We start from the raw sequence: 17,581 nt of genomic DNA, 5'->3' as shown, positions 1-17,581 counted from the left end.
AGTAACAAAGTGCCAAAGTGCTCCTAATAAAGAAATCAGTCTGAAAATCTTTCTGTTTGTCAATCACAGATGAGCATGCAAGGATGGATAACAGACACATGCTTAACACAGCACAATTATGTTTCACTATGGGATTGATTTAAAATTAGATGGATACATAAATAAATGAAAAGTCCCAGTTTGTACGGAGACCTTGTGAAATGAACCACATGGTGCTTCTTACAAATTTCTTCATTAAGACCTTCATAACAACTTGATAAATAGTTTTCTGGTAGAGATATGCGGGAATGGAAATGATAACTTCATTAATATTTCTTTCTCATAAAGATAAAAAGTATCCTTTTATTAACTCGAAGGAGACTCTTTGGAGGTACAGCAAATATTTTTAATTACCTATTGATTATAGTAAGTTCATTTTGAAAAGTGGAGTTCTTTGAAATGGTACAAATAACAGTTCTTTTGCTTATTATGAAATGCCATTTTAGGACATTACTGCGAACCTGGAGAAGGGTTAAAGGTATGCCTGAGAGCCAGGCCCTTGTACACCCACACTCAGAAGCTATGAGGGAGTCTTACTGACCTCTGAATTAAAACCACAGCTTTCAAATGGCTCTTTGTGAACATCTTACTGTTAATTCCCATTTATGGTACCACACAGCATGGATATCCATGTGCTTGGAGTGTTCTAATTTATTACGGGATGGGCATTTTTAAGTCAGAAAAATAGTCTTCGGAGGGCTACTCAGGAAAAAAAAAATCATATTTCTTAATATATAGTATGTTGACCATAAGAAGTAGTCTACTTACATTGCACCTGCTGTTACATAAACCTGCTGTTTATCTTATAGTCTCCATATTTGTCTGTCATATGTTCCCTCAAAAAGGCATTCTTTTACAGAAGAGTACACTCAGAGAAAAAAAGCAGAGCTGTAAGGATCATGTCACTGGTCCTACTGTTTACCATTATCTTCAAGGTTTTAGATTTGATTTACATCGCGTTCCTCCCTATTTGACTTTAATTGTCTGCTTCAAGTTGTCAGGACATAACTATATCTTAGATTTGCATTGCATTAGGGGATCTTTTCCTTTCTCTATTGATCTTGTCTTATGGAGTAATTTAACTCAATTCTAATTTTCTTTTGCATGCGGGGTGCTCTTTTTCGAAGGAAGTGAGTTATGTGTATTCAAGTGGTGCATCTTATGAATCTTGTTAAGCTTTACCGCCTTATAGCCCACACTGATGGAATATTTAATCACAGAAATGAGTTGGCAGATATGATGTACAATACGGTTAAGCCTTGCGGCGTGTGTCTTCACCAGCAATTGAGAAACGGGTGAATTTGCCATTCATCACTGCCATCCTGACAGCTTTGTATAACCTTCTGGGATTTTTTTTTTTTTACTTATTTATGAAGATTAAAGGTACTTTAAATCAACAGTTTTTCTAGAAATATTTCATTTTTATTTCAGAAGTGGCCAAATTTTTCATCATTTATTAGAGCAGAAGAAATTTCTTGCACAGACTGTGGAATAGATGGAATAGACTTCAACATGACAGCATTGGAGACAATAATTAAACCAAGTGACTGTAACTTTAACTGTCTTAAAAAAAATCACATTTCTAAATTTAAAACCTTCATAAGTGAAACTGCTTCTTTTCCAGGTAAGGCGGGTGGATGCATAAATAAAGATATGCCACAGCATTCCATTATGGCATAGAAGAACTATTTCATTTTTAATGACTTTAAGAGTTTGTGCACAGTTTTTTTCTGTTTGCTTATTTTAATCTATATTGCTTAAAGGAATCTTTAAACATCTGTGAGACAAAAGTTTATTTCAGTCATTACAGAAAATATGCAAAATAAAAAGGTCTGTATATGTACACAGAAAAAAATACTGAAATACATTAAGTATCCTGGATAGAACTTTCTGCATAGGTGTGGTAGAGTGCATGGCATAATTCATAAAATTAAATTAATACTCTTCTAATGGTAATTAAAGATTCTCATTAAGAAGGGCAAACACCTCCCTTGCGTTGGCAATAAAAATGCACTTGGGACTTATACAAAAAAAAAAAAATCAATAACCTGCCATTTTATAATTAAAAGAAAAAATAAATGTTAGGAAAAAATCCAGTAAATTAAGAAAATTACCTTCAGGAGAGATTGAAAATATTGATTTTAATTTACAAACTATGTGAACTCTTCATGCCCTACTTCATGAGACAATTATAAGTCAGACTGTTAATTCTGCATACGTATTAGAAAATTGATTACTGTACTATGGAAATATTATTATATTTGTCATTAACACAAAGTCATTTATATAAAATGACTAATAACTCTGACTTCCTAATTTATGCAGGTTCAGGGTTGGTTCACCAACTCCTCACACAAGATCAATGTTAAATTCCTGTTTTCAGTGTAGGTATACATCAAAGAAGGAAACAAATTCCACCTGCACCAAATATTGCCCTTCTATGAATACCAGCTTAGTGTTTCTATTATTCTTTCAGAATGCAATTTGTATTGTTTCTCTATTTCAGTAGTTGGCACTGCACATATTACAGGCAGCTTCTTTAAAATAAGAATTCGTTTATAACATTTCTATAATGTAGCTCTATGCAACATTTTTTCTCTCTTGAAAATCCCTGAACTAACCAAACATTTTCAGTTTTATCCAGTGGAGGCTTAAGTATCTCCAAGGATGAAGATTCCCTAGCATCTGTAGGCAACCTCTTTGCATGCTTAACATGCATGTTAGTGAAAAGCATTTGCCTAATACCTACTGGAAACTTCCCCTGTTTCAACTTGCGGTAATAAATACATTGTACAATTACTTCTTTATTTTTCATTACCTATATGTGTGACAGTGGATTAACATTTTTGTGTTTTAAAATATGAACTGAAATTTTATCCTTTCTACCTGATAAGTGTCTACACAACCAGGCACAAACAACTAAAAACAACTAAAAAAACAAAATGGAAAACAAGATTTCCCAATGATTCCCATGAAATTCACAGGATGTTTTACGTGATCTGGAAACCTAAGAAAGGAAAACAACTATACAACCTTTGCAGCTACAGGGATCATTTCTCCCTAAGTTACAAACTATTAGTTTATTTAAAAAAAAAAAAAAAAAAAAAAAAAAAAGTCATTTTTGGATTTTCTACAGGCTATGGGTGTGATTTGGGATTCAAGTTCTTCTATAATCAAATTGATTTTGGTATACACCCACATTTTCAGTGCTGTTGCTGCAGTGTATTTACAAATTGCTGCTAGCAATGGAAAAAGGCTGAATCTCATCAACTCGAAGTTGTACCAAGGATTAGAATTGTCTTAATAAAGCCTATATTACAAATACAATCATTTTACAAGACTGATTAACCAAATACAAAATTTAAAGAAAAATGTTCAAGAAAAAATTAGGAATGGAGTTCATAATTCTATACATTTGTCTGAATATCTGTATCTTATATATATATTTACGTATTTACAGATAGATATTTTTTGTTGTTGCCTAAGCTCAAGTAATTCATGATACCAAATGTCTGTACTGAAATATAAAAATAAAATGAAATAAAAAATAAAGTATAAAACAACTAAAAAAATCTCATGAAAAGCTGCAATAATGCAGTTCGTGTTTTGCTATCCAACAAAAGACACTCTGGTATCTTCTACATTAACTTCAGTATTCCCAAATAACTGCCAGAACCTTCTTAATAAATCTGCAAACGACTGGCAGGGAGCGTAAGTTAAACAAAGAAGCCAAATCTTACACGAAATGTTCAGTCTGTACTTAAACATGTTTAAATAAAACACAGCACAGACAAGTGCAGTTTAATTCTTACCTGCATAGAATTCTGGACTATAAACCGCACCAACAACTGGATTTAATTTCCAGCCTGCAGCAAACATAAAAACATAACGGAGTTAATACTGCAATTACTGATAATAATAATGTATTGTTTATTTATTTATTTTTAATAGAAACACACCTAAAATGCATTCAAGGTCATTTTAATAGAAGTTTTATAGATGTCTTAGATCACTGATCTTTAATATCAGAATACTCTGATTCTCAAGTATGGAAAAAAGTAATGAAATAAATCATTATCTGGATATTTCAATATTACAAGTAGTACTGGAGCAAATTATCAGGTGAACTAGCTTAGTTGAAATGCACGGCTACCATGATCTTATTGCCTTAAGTTACACAATTACATCAGAACTAGCTCAGGTATCACTATATCATGTAATAACAGAATAGATCAGTTCTTTTTCATTGCTTTAGATCTCCAGTTACACACCAGTGAGGCCAAAACAGCTCATTTGCTGGACACAGGGTACTTCTGCTAAGCGTGCGTTAGCGTATATTACAAGGCAATAAAATGAGCATTTTCACTCTACTTTAGATAAAAAATGAAAGTGTAGACACTGTAAAGAACAGTCCACCGTGACAGAAAAGATAACTGTGCACTGTGTGAACCCAGTCAAATGCCAGACACTTTTTTTCCAAATTGAATTTGTACTTCAGACTCTCTGCACTGAAATGGCACTACACAGTCATGTATCAGAAATGGCTATACAACCTGTGTGTACAGGTGGCATATTATGATGAAATAGCTGGCTTATATGAAAATGCTCCAGTCATGCTCTGCCAACCTCTTACAACGGCGAATGTAGCCAGTGCCTTTGCTTTAAATAACCACTGTCCTACAGCTGGTCTAGAAGCAAGCCAGAACCAAGAGATGTTCTGTGCCATCTGTTCAGGCAGCACTCCAAAGAATTGCTGTTGAGTCCTTACATGTGATGCTGCTCTTCCAGGTACAGAGAGTACACAGCTTTGCTGTAGAAACAGGGCCTGTATTCAAAGTGCATATGATGCTAAAGACAGCAACGTTGTAGAAACTTGCAGGGAACTTGTAAGCTGACCCTATACAGTCATCTTTAAAAAAGTATAGATTAAATGTGCTAAGGAAATAATTGCATATCGCACAGTAGAACAAGCTTTATTAAGAAGTGGGGCACAGCAACATAGCAAGGATTAGAAAAGATTACTTTCACTTTTTAGAGCAGACAGGTGTGCATTGCCTGAGGAATGCTTTGGTGGGAAAGAAGCCCTGAGACACTGTTCCTTTTCTTTCTGTTTGCATCCAGAACAAGAGAAAAGTGAAGCGAGAGGGAAATTAACCGCACTAATTGTCACTAGTTCTGATTTTGAATGTAAGTTTAGATTAACATGTCTCAAATACAAGATACTGCTAATATTCCTTGTCTAATCTCTGTGCCGTGTTTCTCATTCGTTGCTGAGGTTCTCTCAATCTATTTGCACGTAATTCTCTATTCCCCATGACTTTGGGAGAGCAACCTGAACTGATGCAACATGAGCATCAGAAGTATGCTAAAAAAAAAATCTAGAAATTACAACCGTGAGCAGGATAGGTTGGAACATCTAAAATTTATCAAGTGTTTTTGCCAGCAAGTAGAACTCTTGACTCTGAATTCATGCACAATGAAAAGGCAGTTCTATCTCTGAAGCACATCCAATATCACTGTATCTGTGAACAAACTCACACCAAAAAGTCCCACTAGAAACTGAACATTTATGAACTGTTCACTCCAGGAATTGTCCAAAGTCAATGGAAAGGATATTTATTTCAAAAACCACCTCACACACAAGAGCAAAGTGCTTGTCTGAATGAAGCTGCATATATTTTAAAAAAATATTTTTAAAAAAGTTGAGATTTGTTTTGCTTTTAAGTCTGTTGCCTTTAGCAACCATATTAACAATATAAGCCCAGTTATCAAGCAACCAGCAATACCCAGGAATGAAAGGCAAAATGGAGTGCATCTTATTTTCAAATTCCAATAAGCATTAAGGCCTTACATGTTGTCATTTAACCATATGTGCCAATAACGTGTCAGTCACCACACACACTTTGAAAAATGAAGCCACCTACTAATGAAGAAACATGTATCTATGAACTGCAGCTAGTCTGTTATATAACCACCCATCAAAAGGTGAATATCAGAGAAGAACATCCTGCATGTATATGCACCCTTGGATGTATACGTTCACAAACAAACTGTAATTTTTAGGCACTGAGGAGGATGCTTCACAGTTCTGCTGGACATCTCATGCAGACAGAACAGCCTAGAGAATCACAGACACAAAACAGTACAAGTGGGAAACACTAAACAGCAATTTATCTAGCTCTGGATATAAATAAACGACAATGTATGACAACCCAGCAGTGCAGAACACAAAGGTGAATCTTCCTTAAAATCAGGTTCCTAAAATCTCATTTCCAGCATGACCATCCACTAACACTAGATATGTTGATGAGTAATGTGCTACTGGTAAGCATTTAAGCTTTAGCATGATATGCATACAAAAATATACATCATCATTGATATCAAATCTACTTTTATATTTTTATAATTACAATACAGCAGGCTAAGTTCATAGTACCTATCATATGCATAAATTTAATATGACTTCTTATTGTAACAAAATCTTGCTTTGTGATCCAGTCAAGTTTCATGTCTCGTTAGATTTACTGAGATATTTTAAAGTCAGTAATAACGAAGGATTTCCCATCTGCATCATTTGGCAAGTTACACATTTATATACAAAATGAGGAAGAAAACACTTTCTGAAAAATCGTTAGGAATTTCAAGACTCCTCCATATCATTATAACTTGTTCAATTATTGCATGTCAAATGAAAACTGTCACTTTATTTTTACCACACTAAGAAAAAAATATGACTCTTTAAATAACAAAAAGGTCACAATTTGCCATGGTTTTTAGAAAAATCTCAGTAATGAATGATCAAATATGGAAAATAAGATACATTATATTTCAAAACAGTAAAGAGTCTAAGCTAAATGTGGAAATTGTTATTGCTGTATATGTAGATTTCATCTGTTTTCTACTGGGATGGGAAAAGCTAAGTTAAATTGGAAAGCAAATAATTACAGCTACACATTCTAGTAAAATAGGAAAACGTAATTGCAATTAACTTCAATTGATGTATTATTGTTTGACGATGAGTTAGGAACTTGTTAGCATTTTCTGAACTAGCAAGTGCAAATACCTTCTGGAGCACATGATAAAACGTTGCCAGAGAAAACAGATTTGAAATGTTTTGTCTTCAAACCCTTTGAATATCCATAGATTATGTTTTTATCATTAATTTCACTTTTTAGATCACTATTAAAATAACTTTTTTAAGCAACTGAGAATTTAGATTACTCCATGGAAGAAAGGCTGGAATCAGCATTCAATTGCAAGTTGCCCTTTACTTTTAACAAAGCACATAAGGAAGACAAAAGAAATATCTTTGCTCAGATATGCGACTCAGTACTATACAGGATCTCACTCCTGACAGAGGCATTCTTCCTCCAGCATCCAAGAAAAAGTGACTCCTTTGATCAGCTCGTTTGTTACAACATTAACACCACGCAAAGCTAGAAGAGAATAATGCTACCAGGTATATTTTCCCTATACAAAAGCCACTGTGGTTAAACTCGCAGATTCCAGACAGGCAAAATGCTCCATGTTATGCCCATCCCTGTGAATTAAAGCAAGTTCACAAGGATGGAAATTAAGCTCGGCTATAATGTGTTTTCCTTCTGGGTTGCTGGATAAAGCGTGAGCCCAAGGAGATGCAGGATGCAGAGTGTGACACTTTGTCTGTGGATGAGTCCACCCATCCACGGGAAGAGTGCAGTTTCGCATGCACTGACATAAAAACCACACAGTGAGATATCATGCACTTACCATTCGTGTAAGGGTTGACGGTCTTTTTATTTGTCATTACACGTGCTGTTGCATTATTTACCTAAGCACATAGAACACTGGATTAGAAAGGGTTACAAGGATGGCCTGTGGTATTATTAAATGCATGCATTATCATTGCTATTAGTCATGTAAAAAATAAAATGCAATTTAATTTATAGAAGGCAACAGGTGCATAACAAAATCATACTATTTATAATTACATTTACTTTCATAACCATTTTAACTTACAAATCATTTCAATAAAGCAAAGTCATATCATTTAAACTTTAATAAAAAGACATTAAAAGCAAATTAAAAGGTACTGCATAATTTAAGACTTAAGAGCATGCTTGTATTCCATGATAACACTGATACAATAAATATTCAAAACAGAAAAAAAAAAGATTATATGAAGGAACATGCAGTGGAGTAGAAGGGAAATAGACAAGGTACAAGGAAACAAAGAAAATGTCAAAAAAAGGGACAAACGAATTTTAGCAGTGTGCAACATAACCCTTTAGAAGAGAAGTACCATTGGAAAAGCAACATCTAGCATTCAACACTTGGAACAAGAGCCTTTTTCATTGCAAGAATTAACAAAATCATTCAAGCTTTAAAATCACAGCTAACAAAAGGATAAAAAGAGGGTGCATTATTTAACACAATATGGAGTTAACAATCTGAGTAAGATGTGCACGAAGTCATATCCTCAATCCAATCAGTGCCTCCCAGGCTTGCTTAAAACGTACACTCAATTACAGGCGTACCAATATAGAAAAAAATGTAGCATCAAGAAAACTTAATACAACAAGTCAAAAAAATTCACGTGGTATATCAGCGCTAAATACGTGAAACGGCAGATGGACTTCTCCACTTACCATTCAGCACCATCGCCAGCATGGGTATGTATACAGTTACCATGGTTACTGAGAGTTTGGTGAGGGCCCTAAGCGCTACCGTCGAAGGGGGAAAATGAAAAGGCAAAATATGCAACATCTTACTCAAAAGACGACAGCATTTTCAATTGGTATTTTTTTTTTTTTTTTTTAATTCTAACAAATACGACTGAGGCAGTATTGAAGGGGATCCAGTGGTCCTAAAACAAGTTTGTATTGTTTCTTTTATAGATACAAGTAACTCAGGCCATCCAGCCAAAGGAGCCTGATGGTTTCAATAAAAACGAACTCTTAAAATCAGTTGGTTTCTAGTCTGCCTTTGTTTCTTTTTCTTGCACATCTTTTGGATGCTTCTTTTCCAATCTGAATTTTTTTGAAAGCCACTGTGGATCCCACATCAACCCTGCAGAAAAAAATAAAAAAATAAAAATAAAAAAAAAACAAAACAAAAACCAAAATCAAAAAACAACCTTTTGTTTGTTTTTGTTTTGTCTGTCACACAGTTTTTTTGTTGTTGTTGGCTGATTTTTTTTTTGGGAATCTACTGCACCCATTGATTCACAAAATATCCAAAATAATAACTTCAAAATATTAAAGCCGCTTTTTTTTTTTTTTTCCTCCAATTCCACCTTTCAGCAATAATGATAATAATAATAATAATTACAAAAGAAATAATAATAAAAAACCCAAGTAAGGCCAGATTCTCTCACTTTATATATAAATATATATATAAACAATGGGAAGGGGAAAGGGGAGCACACAGAAGACACCAATGATGCATCTGAAACAACAAATGAGAGTGAAGCAGACATTTATAAAAAAGATGAAAAGGAAAATATTTTGAACATGCACCTCGATTTTACGGCCCTCTACCACGGTGCCGTGTAATTTCTCCCTCGCCCTGTCCGCATCAGCACTATTTTCGAAAGTTACGAAACCAAATCCCTGCATGCAGGAGGGAGAAGGGGGGAAAACAACATGCACATTATTATTTCAGTCAACGACCACTTGTTTGCTTATGTTCTCTCTCTTTAATTTAATATTTTCTTGTCCTTGCTTCATTTCTGTAACATGCAAATTAGAAAAATTATAATTGTATTGAGATGTGCAATAAATAAGCGACAAATGTGAACAAATTTTTTCTGTTATCAATTACATAATACCCTCTGAGAAATTCAAAGAATGATACCAAAAATACCTTTCTACGTGTCACTACAGAGGAAAATAAATCTAACAATAAGAAAATTAAATCAAAAGAAATTACAGTGTCTTCACATAGAAAAAAAAAATGAACTAATGAGAAAAGAAAATGAATCACATTTTAACAGCATGCAGATATCTCAACAAAATAAAAAACATGTGCACAAAATTCAACACTGAATGTCAATATACTCTAAAACATTGCCTACTTAATCATGCTTTTGTGATCATAAGAAACACTGTTCCCATGCAACACTAGGGTAACTTAAACTTTTTTCAAACTATACAGCCTTTACTTATTTTTTTATAAAAACAAAAAGAAAAAAAAAAAGAAAAAAAATAAACCACCAACAAAAGTACTTTCAGAAGAAAGAAGAAAACTTCCTTGTATTAACAGATCAAATAAAATCACATGATGTGAACAGAAAAATAAACTCCAGTAAAAGAATAAAAATGAAAACGCTTTGAGTAACTTTAACTGGTTTATTTACTATTTCTATATTTTACTTCCCACATGCAACTGGTAGGACTCCAGAATCCCATGTTAATGGGACAGGAGAACACTCGACTAATATGAAATTCTCCGCAGGACAAATACTTCACTTTATAACATCAGGCTAAGTAAACATTTCCAATCCTACTAAAATCATTTCTATTATGCTAAGTTAAACTAAGCATTGTTTACAAATATTTAATGTAAAACTGTTGTAAACACTTTTCAAATCAGACATTATAAAACATTCTAGAAACATACACCAACCCTTTGAAATAATTGTTACGATAGCACTACAATGCCTTTGCAAGCTTTCTTGAATAAACTCAACTTCTATAACCCTGAATGCTTCATAATTACAAACACCTGCAAGTTGTACATGTCCATATTTTTAATTAAAGCATTGCTGCATTTATTTGAAGTCCTACTACAACCTTTTTCTTCAGTTTTACTTAAGGTTTGCTTTTGTTTTATCGCTCAACAATAAGCCATGCATCATATCTATCATATTGAGGTTGGCAGCCTTGCATGCAGCAGGGGGGCTGAAGCTTGATGATTGTTGAGGTCCCTTCCAACCCAAGCCATTCTATGATATTTCCTTAAGCTTTTCCTCCTGTTCATCCTCATTCTGCAGAATGTTCACTGAATGAGGGGTCAGTATTCAATCATTTAGCCTCTGAAGTTCTACCTATTATTTACACAGTGAGTGAAAAAAAAAAGAGGACAAAAGGAGGATACTTATCCTTTTCATTGCAAATAGATAGCCAAGGCAAAACTAAGTATTAACACATAAAACACTGAGGAAAATGATGGACATGAACTACAAAAATAATGCATGGACAAAACAATTTGGAGAAACTGTCAGGATTATTACGTGGGTGTTCGCCTTATTTTGCCTAATAAACGATCATATTGATGCATGCCAGTTTATAACATTGGAGGAGATTTCCATACAGTAGCAGCTTCTATCTGATTCTCTCCAAAATAGTTTAAACATACAGAACATTGCTGCTCTTGTTTTTTATTTATTTTTATTTTTCTTCATTTTAAAGCCACACTGAAGACTGAGCTTGCAAGGGCTCCATCAGCATTCTCAGACCACATGACACCACGTATTTTCTCCACTCTACCCTCTGAAATTTTAAGACAAAGCCACGATCACAAGACAATGAGCACATTATTATTTTTCCAGAAAAAAAATAGTGGTCCTCAAGGGAAAGTAAATAAGCTTCCTCAGTATTAATCTTTACATTTTAGATGCCTGCATAGACCTTACTTTAAGCTCTAAATATTTATTTCCTCATTATTGCTACTCCAAAACTCTGACGTTGTAGAAGTTCTTTCAAAAAGCTTATAATTTAGAAGACCACTAAGAAAACTTCACAACAGAAACCACTGCTGATCCAGCAATGGTGAGAACCTATTTCCACACAGTTCCATACATCATTTTTGCTTTTTCTCCATCCTTGCTGCAGAACCACCCCACTCTCATAGGGGAGCCGTTTACAAAATTTAGAATCATTCTCACTGGCTCGCAGTGCTGCCAGTTAATTTTTTTCAAATAACTGAATGGAAAGAAAAATCTAATTATATTATAAAACTGGAAAGAGATAAAAAAAAGTGGAGCCACAAGACAAGACAAGAATTTCAAAGATTCTGAAATAAATATCCACTGTATTTTTTTCAATCTTTTCCTATAACTGACACTATTGAAATCAAGATTTTAATTTTTATGCAAATGGATAATTTCACCTAGATTACCAAGAAACTCAGCCACCAACCAAAGATTTCTACATCCTATATATATATAGGAGGACAAACACATTAGCATGCATTTCACATGCAGCTGATTCAACAGTCAATTTGGCTTACCAAATTATATATTTTATTAACCAGTAATGTAAATTTCTTCGCTTTATTTTTAAGTCTGTCAAATGACTTAAAAACAGTCAAGTCTGTACAAGACAAATTTCTGTTTTATTTTAGGAGATGCATCGGAGCTTTTGTTATTTGAGAAATAGCTGTTGCTGTAATATACAGCAATTATATAATAATACATACACACCAAGAGATTTAAGCCAGCATACATGTAGTATATAGATCGCTGACTAGAACACTGATACACAGCTGTTAGCTTTTGTACTCAAACTTACTGAGATCAGTCAGTAGCCCTTTCAGATTCAGAGGGATTGAAGTTTTAGGAGAATATAGATAATCACTGCTAGGAACGAGACTTGAATCAAACGCATCTCAAATCCTACAGAAGAACTTGAAGTGATCAGATAAAACCCAAACATATTCTTGTTGTTCATGACATTTTTCATTATTGACGTGTTTTCACTACTATAGGATCACTAGCGAAAAACCTCAGTTTAGAAATATTTCCCACCTCCCCAAAAGACAAATTTATGCTGTCTGATGCAACCATGGAGGCTGAAAGTCCTGTGTATGCAAGATTTAATGGCTGAACAAAGGTATAACCTACTACAAATCATTTCCACTCATTTCCACCCAGACCGAGTGAAGGTGGCAAGTGCAGGATGTCATTTGAAATTTATAAAACTATCTAGTAGGAACAGGCTCTGCAAAATCAACATATTTTGCAAAAACTACGCAACCTTCATAATGTAATGATGACATGTTTCAGACAAATTAGGAGACTGTCACCAACTTAAAAAGATCACCTTCTAAGCCATTAATTTCCGTAAGTTTTGGTTGCTTAGTGAAGAAACAGCTAAGTGTTCAAATTGGGTTTTGGAGCGGTAGGCAAGGGAGCTAATTAATGAAGGTCAGAATAATTCTGGAATATGGACCAGAACGTTTTAAGCATTCTATTAAAGAAAGAGGAAGGATGTGAGGAGGTATAGTCCTTAAATGTAGAAGTTAAATGCTAACACATGAAAGGAAAAAAAAATTAAAATGTATCTGATTTAAGAGAAATTTATCATGTGTTTCATCTTAAAAGATGAAAGATCACAGAATAATGGAAAACAATTACTACTAATAATCATATATAAGTGTTGCTGGCAGACTAAAACATTAGCAGTCAAACATGACAGTTTTCTAACATGGGAGAAAAAGTAAAAAGATAGCATGCATATGCCATATACAAACTCTTATACCGCAGCTGATATAATAGGTGAAACATACTGTGAAATTGGCTACTGCTTGGAACCAGGTAATGAAGATGATGCAAGCATAATCATTCTATTTTGACTGATTTCTAAATATAGAGTATATTGTTTGAATTGGAAGCAAAGTAAATCTCAGAAAAAAAATTTAAATGTTTTCAGTATAATGAGAATCCTTTTAATCAAATAAATGATTAAACATTCAAAGGGTTGGTGTACTAAGCTTTTACTAAAGAGGAAAACATCTGCACTTAAATAATTTGAAACGATCGTATTTTCTCACTTCATTACTGAACAAGATAGTTAATAGGTATTATTATTATCTTCCATTTCAACAGGAAAAAAACTACTCTAATACAAACTCATCTAAAAATATCTTTAAGTATGGACTGATCTTATAAAATACACATGGTAATAATAATTGAATAGTAAAGAAAACAGATATCAACATTCCCATAAAACAAATGACTGTTTGAAGTAGCTTAAGTTACCTCTTTTAAAATATATGAGTCCAACGATTTTCTTTCTGCTTAGCAAACTAAATCAGAATGCGCTTTTCAATAACATTGAGTTTCAGATCTTACTCATTTTTTACATTAGTGCAGTTGTTTTCTTTTATTTGTTAAAAATATATTCAACAGGCTAAAAAAAAAACATCTTTGGGTGAATTAAACTGCTTACCTTTGAGCCTCGCTCATTAAAAATAATTTCAACATCTAAGATTTTACCAAATTGCTGCAAAGAAATAGAAAAGTTACATGAAAAAAAGATAATTTAATCAGTTCTATCATTAGTAGTACTAATGTTTGTTGCAGAAATTGATGCACTGTATCAAAAAGTTAAAGAATATAAAGTCAAGGATAGTCAAGCACCAGAAAAGACACACTGAAGAGTAGTCAGTACCATTAAATCAGGTACGTCAATGCCACTATGATACCATATATTCATTTATGAATTTAAAATTTATTGGGATGTTCTGACAGTCATCATGGAGCTGTAAACTGAATTGAGAGTCTGAAATTTCTTTTGTTACTGTTGCTTTTCTTTTCAGATAGTAGGTTACTTCCTGGTGATTCATCCTGTTCAATTGCCATCAGTGCTTTTTTAAGAACGTAATATGCTGTTGGGTTAATTTGTTTGGTGTAGGTTAAAATATCACTAGGAAGACAAGATTAATGGCCGGATGAACACTGTTACCCTCTGGTCAGCACACCCTCTAAGAACCTGTGTTTAAGAAGATTTTTTTGCTGTTGCTTTCCAGTACAGGTTTGTGTTTTACAGGAACAGGATGGAATCAATTGGGAATTTTGTCACTAGCTTCAAGGGAGTGAGGATTTCTCCTCACCACTGCATCCCATAAAGGGATATCCTTTATTCCCTGCGTAATTCTTGTCTTCCTAAAATGTAATTTGGCAAGCTAGAATAGATAATTAGGTGTTGGGGAATTTTCCCCCTCAGCAGGGCACTTTATTATAATATTAACTCTTAATTCCATTGATCTCCCAATAGCACAGTCACCTAGGCATTGCTCATTCACACAAAACCTGACCAAATATTTGACTCACACAACATTTAGTTACAGTTACTTTTGTAGATGGCACATTTTTGGGGATGCGACACTTGAATACATCAGTGGGTCATTTCTGTTTATTCTTATATCATTAACATGCTCTATTGATCAACGTTAACACTAATAAGTGACGTATACAATGATTAAACAAAAAGGCAGAAATTAGAGGCAGACAAATGAAGAATAAGCTACCAGCAGTGCAAGGAACTGCAGAAATCAACCAGTACTGCAGTTTTTTAAGATATAACAAACACAGGACAGAAAGGATAGCACTTCTTTACTTCATAAGTGATTCCATCTTAGTTATGAAAATCAACCATCTTTTGTTATCCCTTGTTTTACGTTCTTGTATTCACAATCTAGTTAACTAACATTTTAACTGCTATTTTAGCCTATAAGCAGACAATGGCTGGTTAAACAAATCCTTCTCTGCAGTATTCATGTCAATATAAAAAAAATGATCTGCTATGTGCATAACACAATCAAGATGCAGCATTATCATTTCACTTTGGATATTTCATTACTCGAACACTTGCAGAAATTTAATTTTTCCATCAAATCAGAAGCTAAAAGTTTTCTAAGTCATTCTAAAGCTGGAAAACTCCAGTCCCCCTATCTTGAGAACTAAGAAACAAATACTGAGAAGAAATGCAATTGCTATCATTTATAAATAACTAAAATCCCTAGACTTTCTTTTTTAATGTACTTTCAAATAAAATGCATCTGTTTTACTCTGTTTAAGTCAAATATTTTTTCCCCCCTCTAGAGTGTTACTTTCTAGAGGATAAAATGCAATGCAGCAGTTTAGACACAGGAACACAGACACCATGATTTCATATCCATATCCATAACAGGATTCTTTTTTTCTAGTGAACAATTTCTTTATTTTATACAAACAAATACTAGGAACATCTTAACACACACAAAAAGACATGAGAAGAATTTAAGTCTGAGCCAAACACGAGAGATCTAGAGAAAGATAATGGCAAGTAGTGTGAGGGCTGCTCCCAAAGTAATGCCTCCTATTTTACTGTGCTGGCCCACAATGGATTTTGGTGGGAAGGCAGCAAAGGTTGAACCTTCCCATCAATATTCTGTGACATTTTGATGCATTGTGACAGATGGCAGCAGAGAGGCACTCTGACAAAATGGCATCTGATGTGGAAATGCATATGAAGCAAATATGTGTCACTGAAACCCTTCATGCAATAAATAAATAAATAAAATAAAGGCACCCACTAACATTTATCAACACTTGCTGAACATTTATGGAGACCAAACAGTGGATGTAGCACCATGAGGTAATGGATGGTACATTTCAGCCGTGGAGAGAGTTATGTGAAAGACAGGCCACGTTCTGGACTGCTATACATGGCTATCAACCCACAAAATGAAGAACATCATGGCCAGCTCTTCTAGGTGAATTGATATAGTACAACCTGAGAACTGTGTATGGGGCTGAATATTGGCTTCAGTGCATTGGAAATGGTGGCAAGGTTGAAATATCACCAAGTTTGTATCATTCCACAAATGCTTACACAGGAACAGAAAGAATACCATACACAAGTTTTTGAAGACCTGTTGATCCAGTACAAGGCTGAAGGTGAATGTTTCCTGTACTGCATCATTATTGGTAGTGAGATGCAGTGTCACCACTATAAGCCGAAATCAAAACAGCAGTCCACCAAGTAGCGACATGTAAATTCCCCACTGAAAAAGTTCAAGACAGAACTTTCAGTGGATAAAGTGATGTGTGTTGTCTTTTGTGACAGGAAGGGAGTTATCTTCTGGTTTTCATGGAACCTGGACAAACCATCAACTTTGACCGGTACATCACGATGCTGACAAGGGCTTAAAGAATCAGACCAGAAAAGAAGATAACCTTTCTCTTGCAACACAGCAACTCCAGGCCATATGCCAGTTTACAGAACGTGGAACACACTGTCAGTATTGGCTGAACTGTCCTACATCCACCACATAGCCCAGATTTGGTGCCTTCTGACTTCTATCTGTTTGAACTAATGAAAGATGTGCTGTGTAAACAACATTTCTCTAGTGAAAAAAACATCAACTGCAAAACAGTACGGCAGCTCCACTGGTGCATATTTTTTGATTGCAGCAAGTGGGCGCTCTTTCATCGCTGGAGAAAATGCATAGCTAATTGTTGTGACTATGTTAAAAAAAAATAGTGTTTGGAAGTTGGTAATTTGCTCTATCAAATAGTGCAATTATTTGTAGCTGTTGTAGTTTCCATTCAAATAAATAGAAGGCGTTACTTTTGGAGCGACCTATGTACTTCATGTTGTGCTATGTAACTATAACAGAGAAGAGATACAGGTTTTGGTGAGTCAGAAAAAAGAAAGGAAGAGATACACAAATACTTGAGAGTACTTGTTTGGAAAAGGAAAATCTGTGTTCTAATAGCTGCTCAAGTACTGTTTCCAGATTTTACTTAATAAGTTTTCAAAAATAAACCTAATAGTTCTTGGAGCAGGGAGAAGAA

At 34.3% G+C, this 17,581-nt stretch overlaps 1 protein-coding gene across 23 annotated transcripts in view; it reads right to left on the bottom strand.

Annotated features, from left to right (window-relative positions):
• Nucleotides 1–17,581, bottom strand: part of RBFOX1 (RNA binding fox-1 homolog 1) — a 743,472-nt gene that overhangs the window by 78,878 nt on the left and 647,013 nt on the right. For all 23 annotated transcript variants that reach the window (XM_052679517.1, XM_052679520.1, XM_052679521.1 and 20 more), the window contains 4 exons: nucleotides 14,190–14,243; nucleotides 9,537–9,629; nucleotides 7,789–7,849; nucleotides 3,852–3,905 (listed from right to left, as the gene is read on the bottom strand). In XM_052679517.1, coding sequence (XP_052535477.1) covers nucleotides 3,852–3,905; nucleotides 7,789–7,849; nucleotides 9,537–9,629; nucleotides 14,190–14,243 — 262 coding nt within the window. The remainder of the gene's footprint in view (nucleotides 1–3,851; nucleotides 3,906–7,788; nucleotides 7,850–9,536; nucleotides 9,630–14,189; nucleotides 14,244–17,581) is intronic.

The sequence above is a fragment of the Tympanuchus pallidicinctus genome, unplaced genomic scaffold (assembly GCF_026119805.1).
Source record: "Tympanuchus pallidicinctus isolate F22 unplaced genomic scaffold, pur_lepc_1.0 scaffold18, whole genome shotgun sequence".
Taxonomy (NCBI): domain Eukaryota; kingdom Metazoa; phylum Chordata; class Aves; order Galliformes; family Phasianidae; genus Tympanuchus; species Tympanuchus pallidicinctus.
This window is presented reverse-complemented; position numbering and strand designations above follow the sequence as displayed.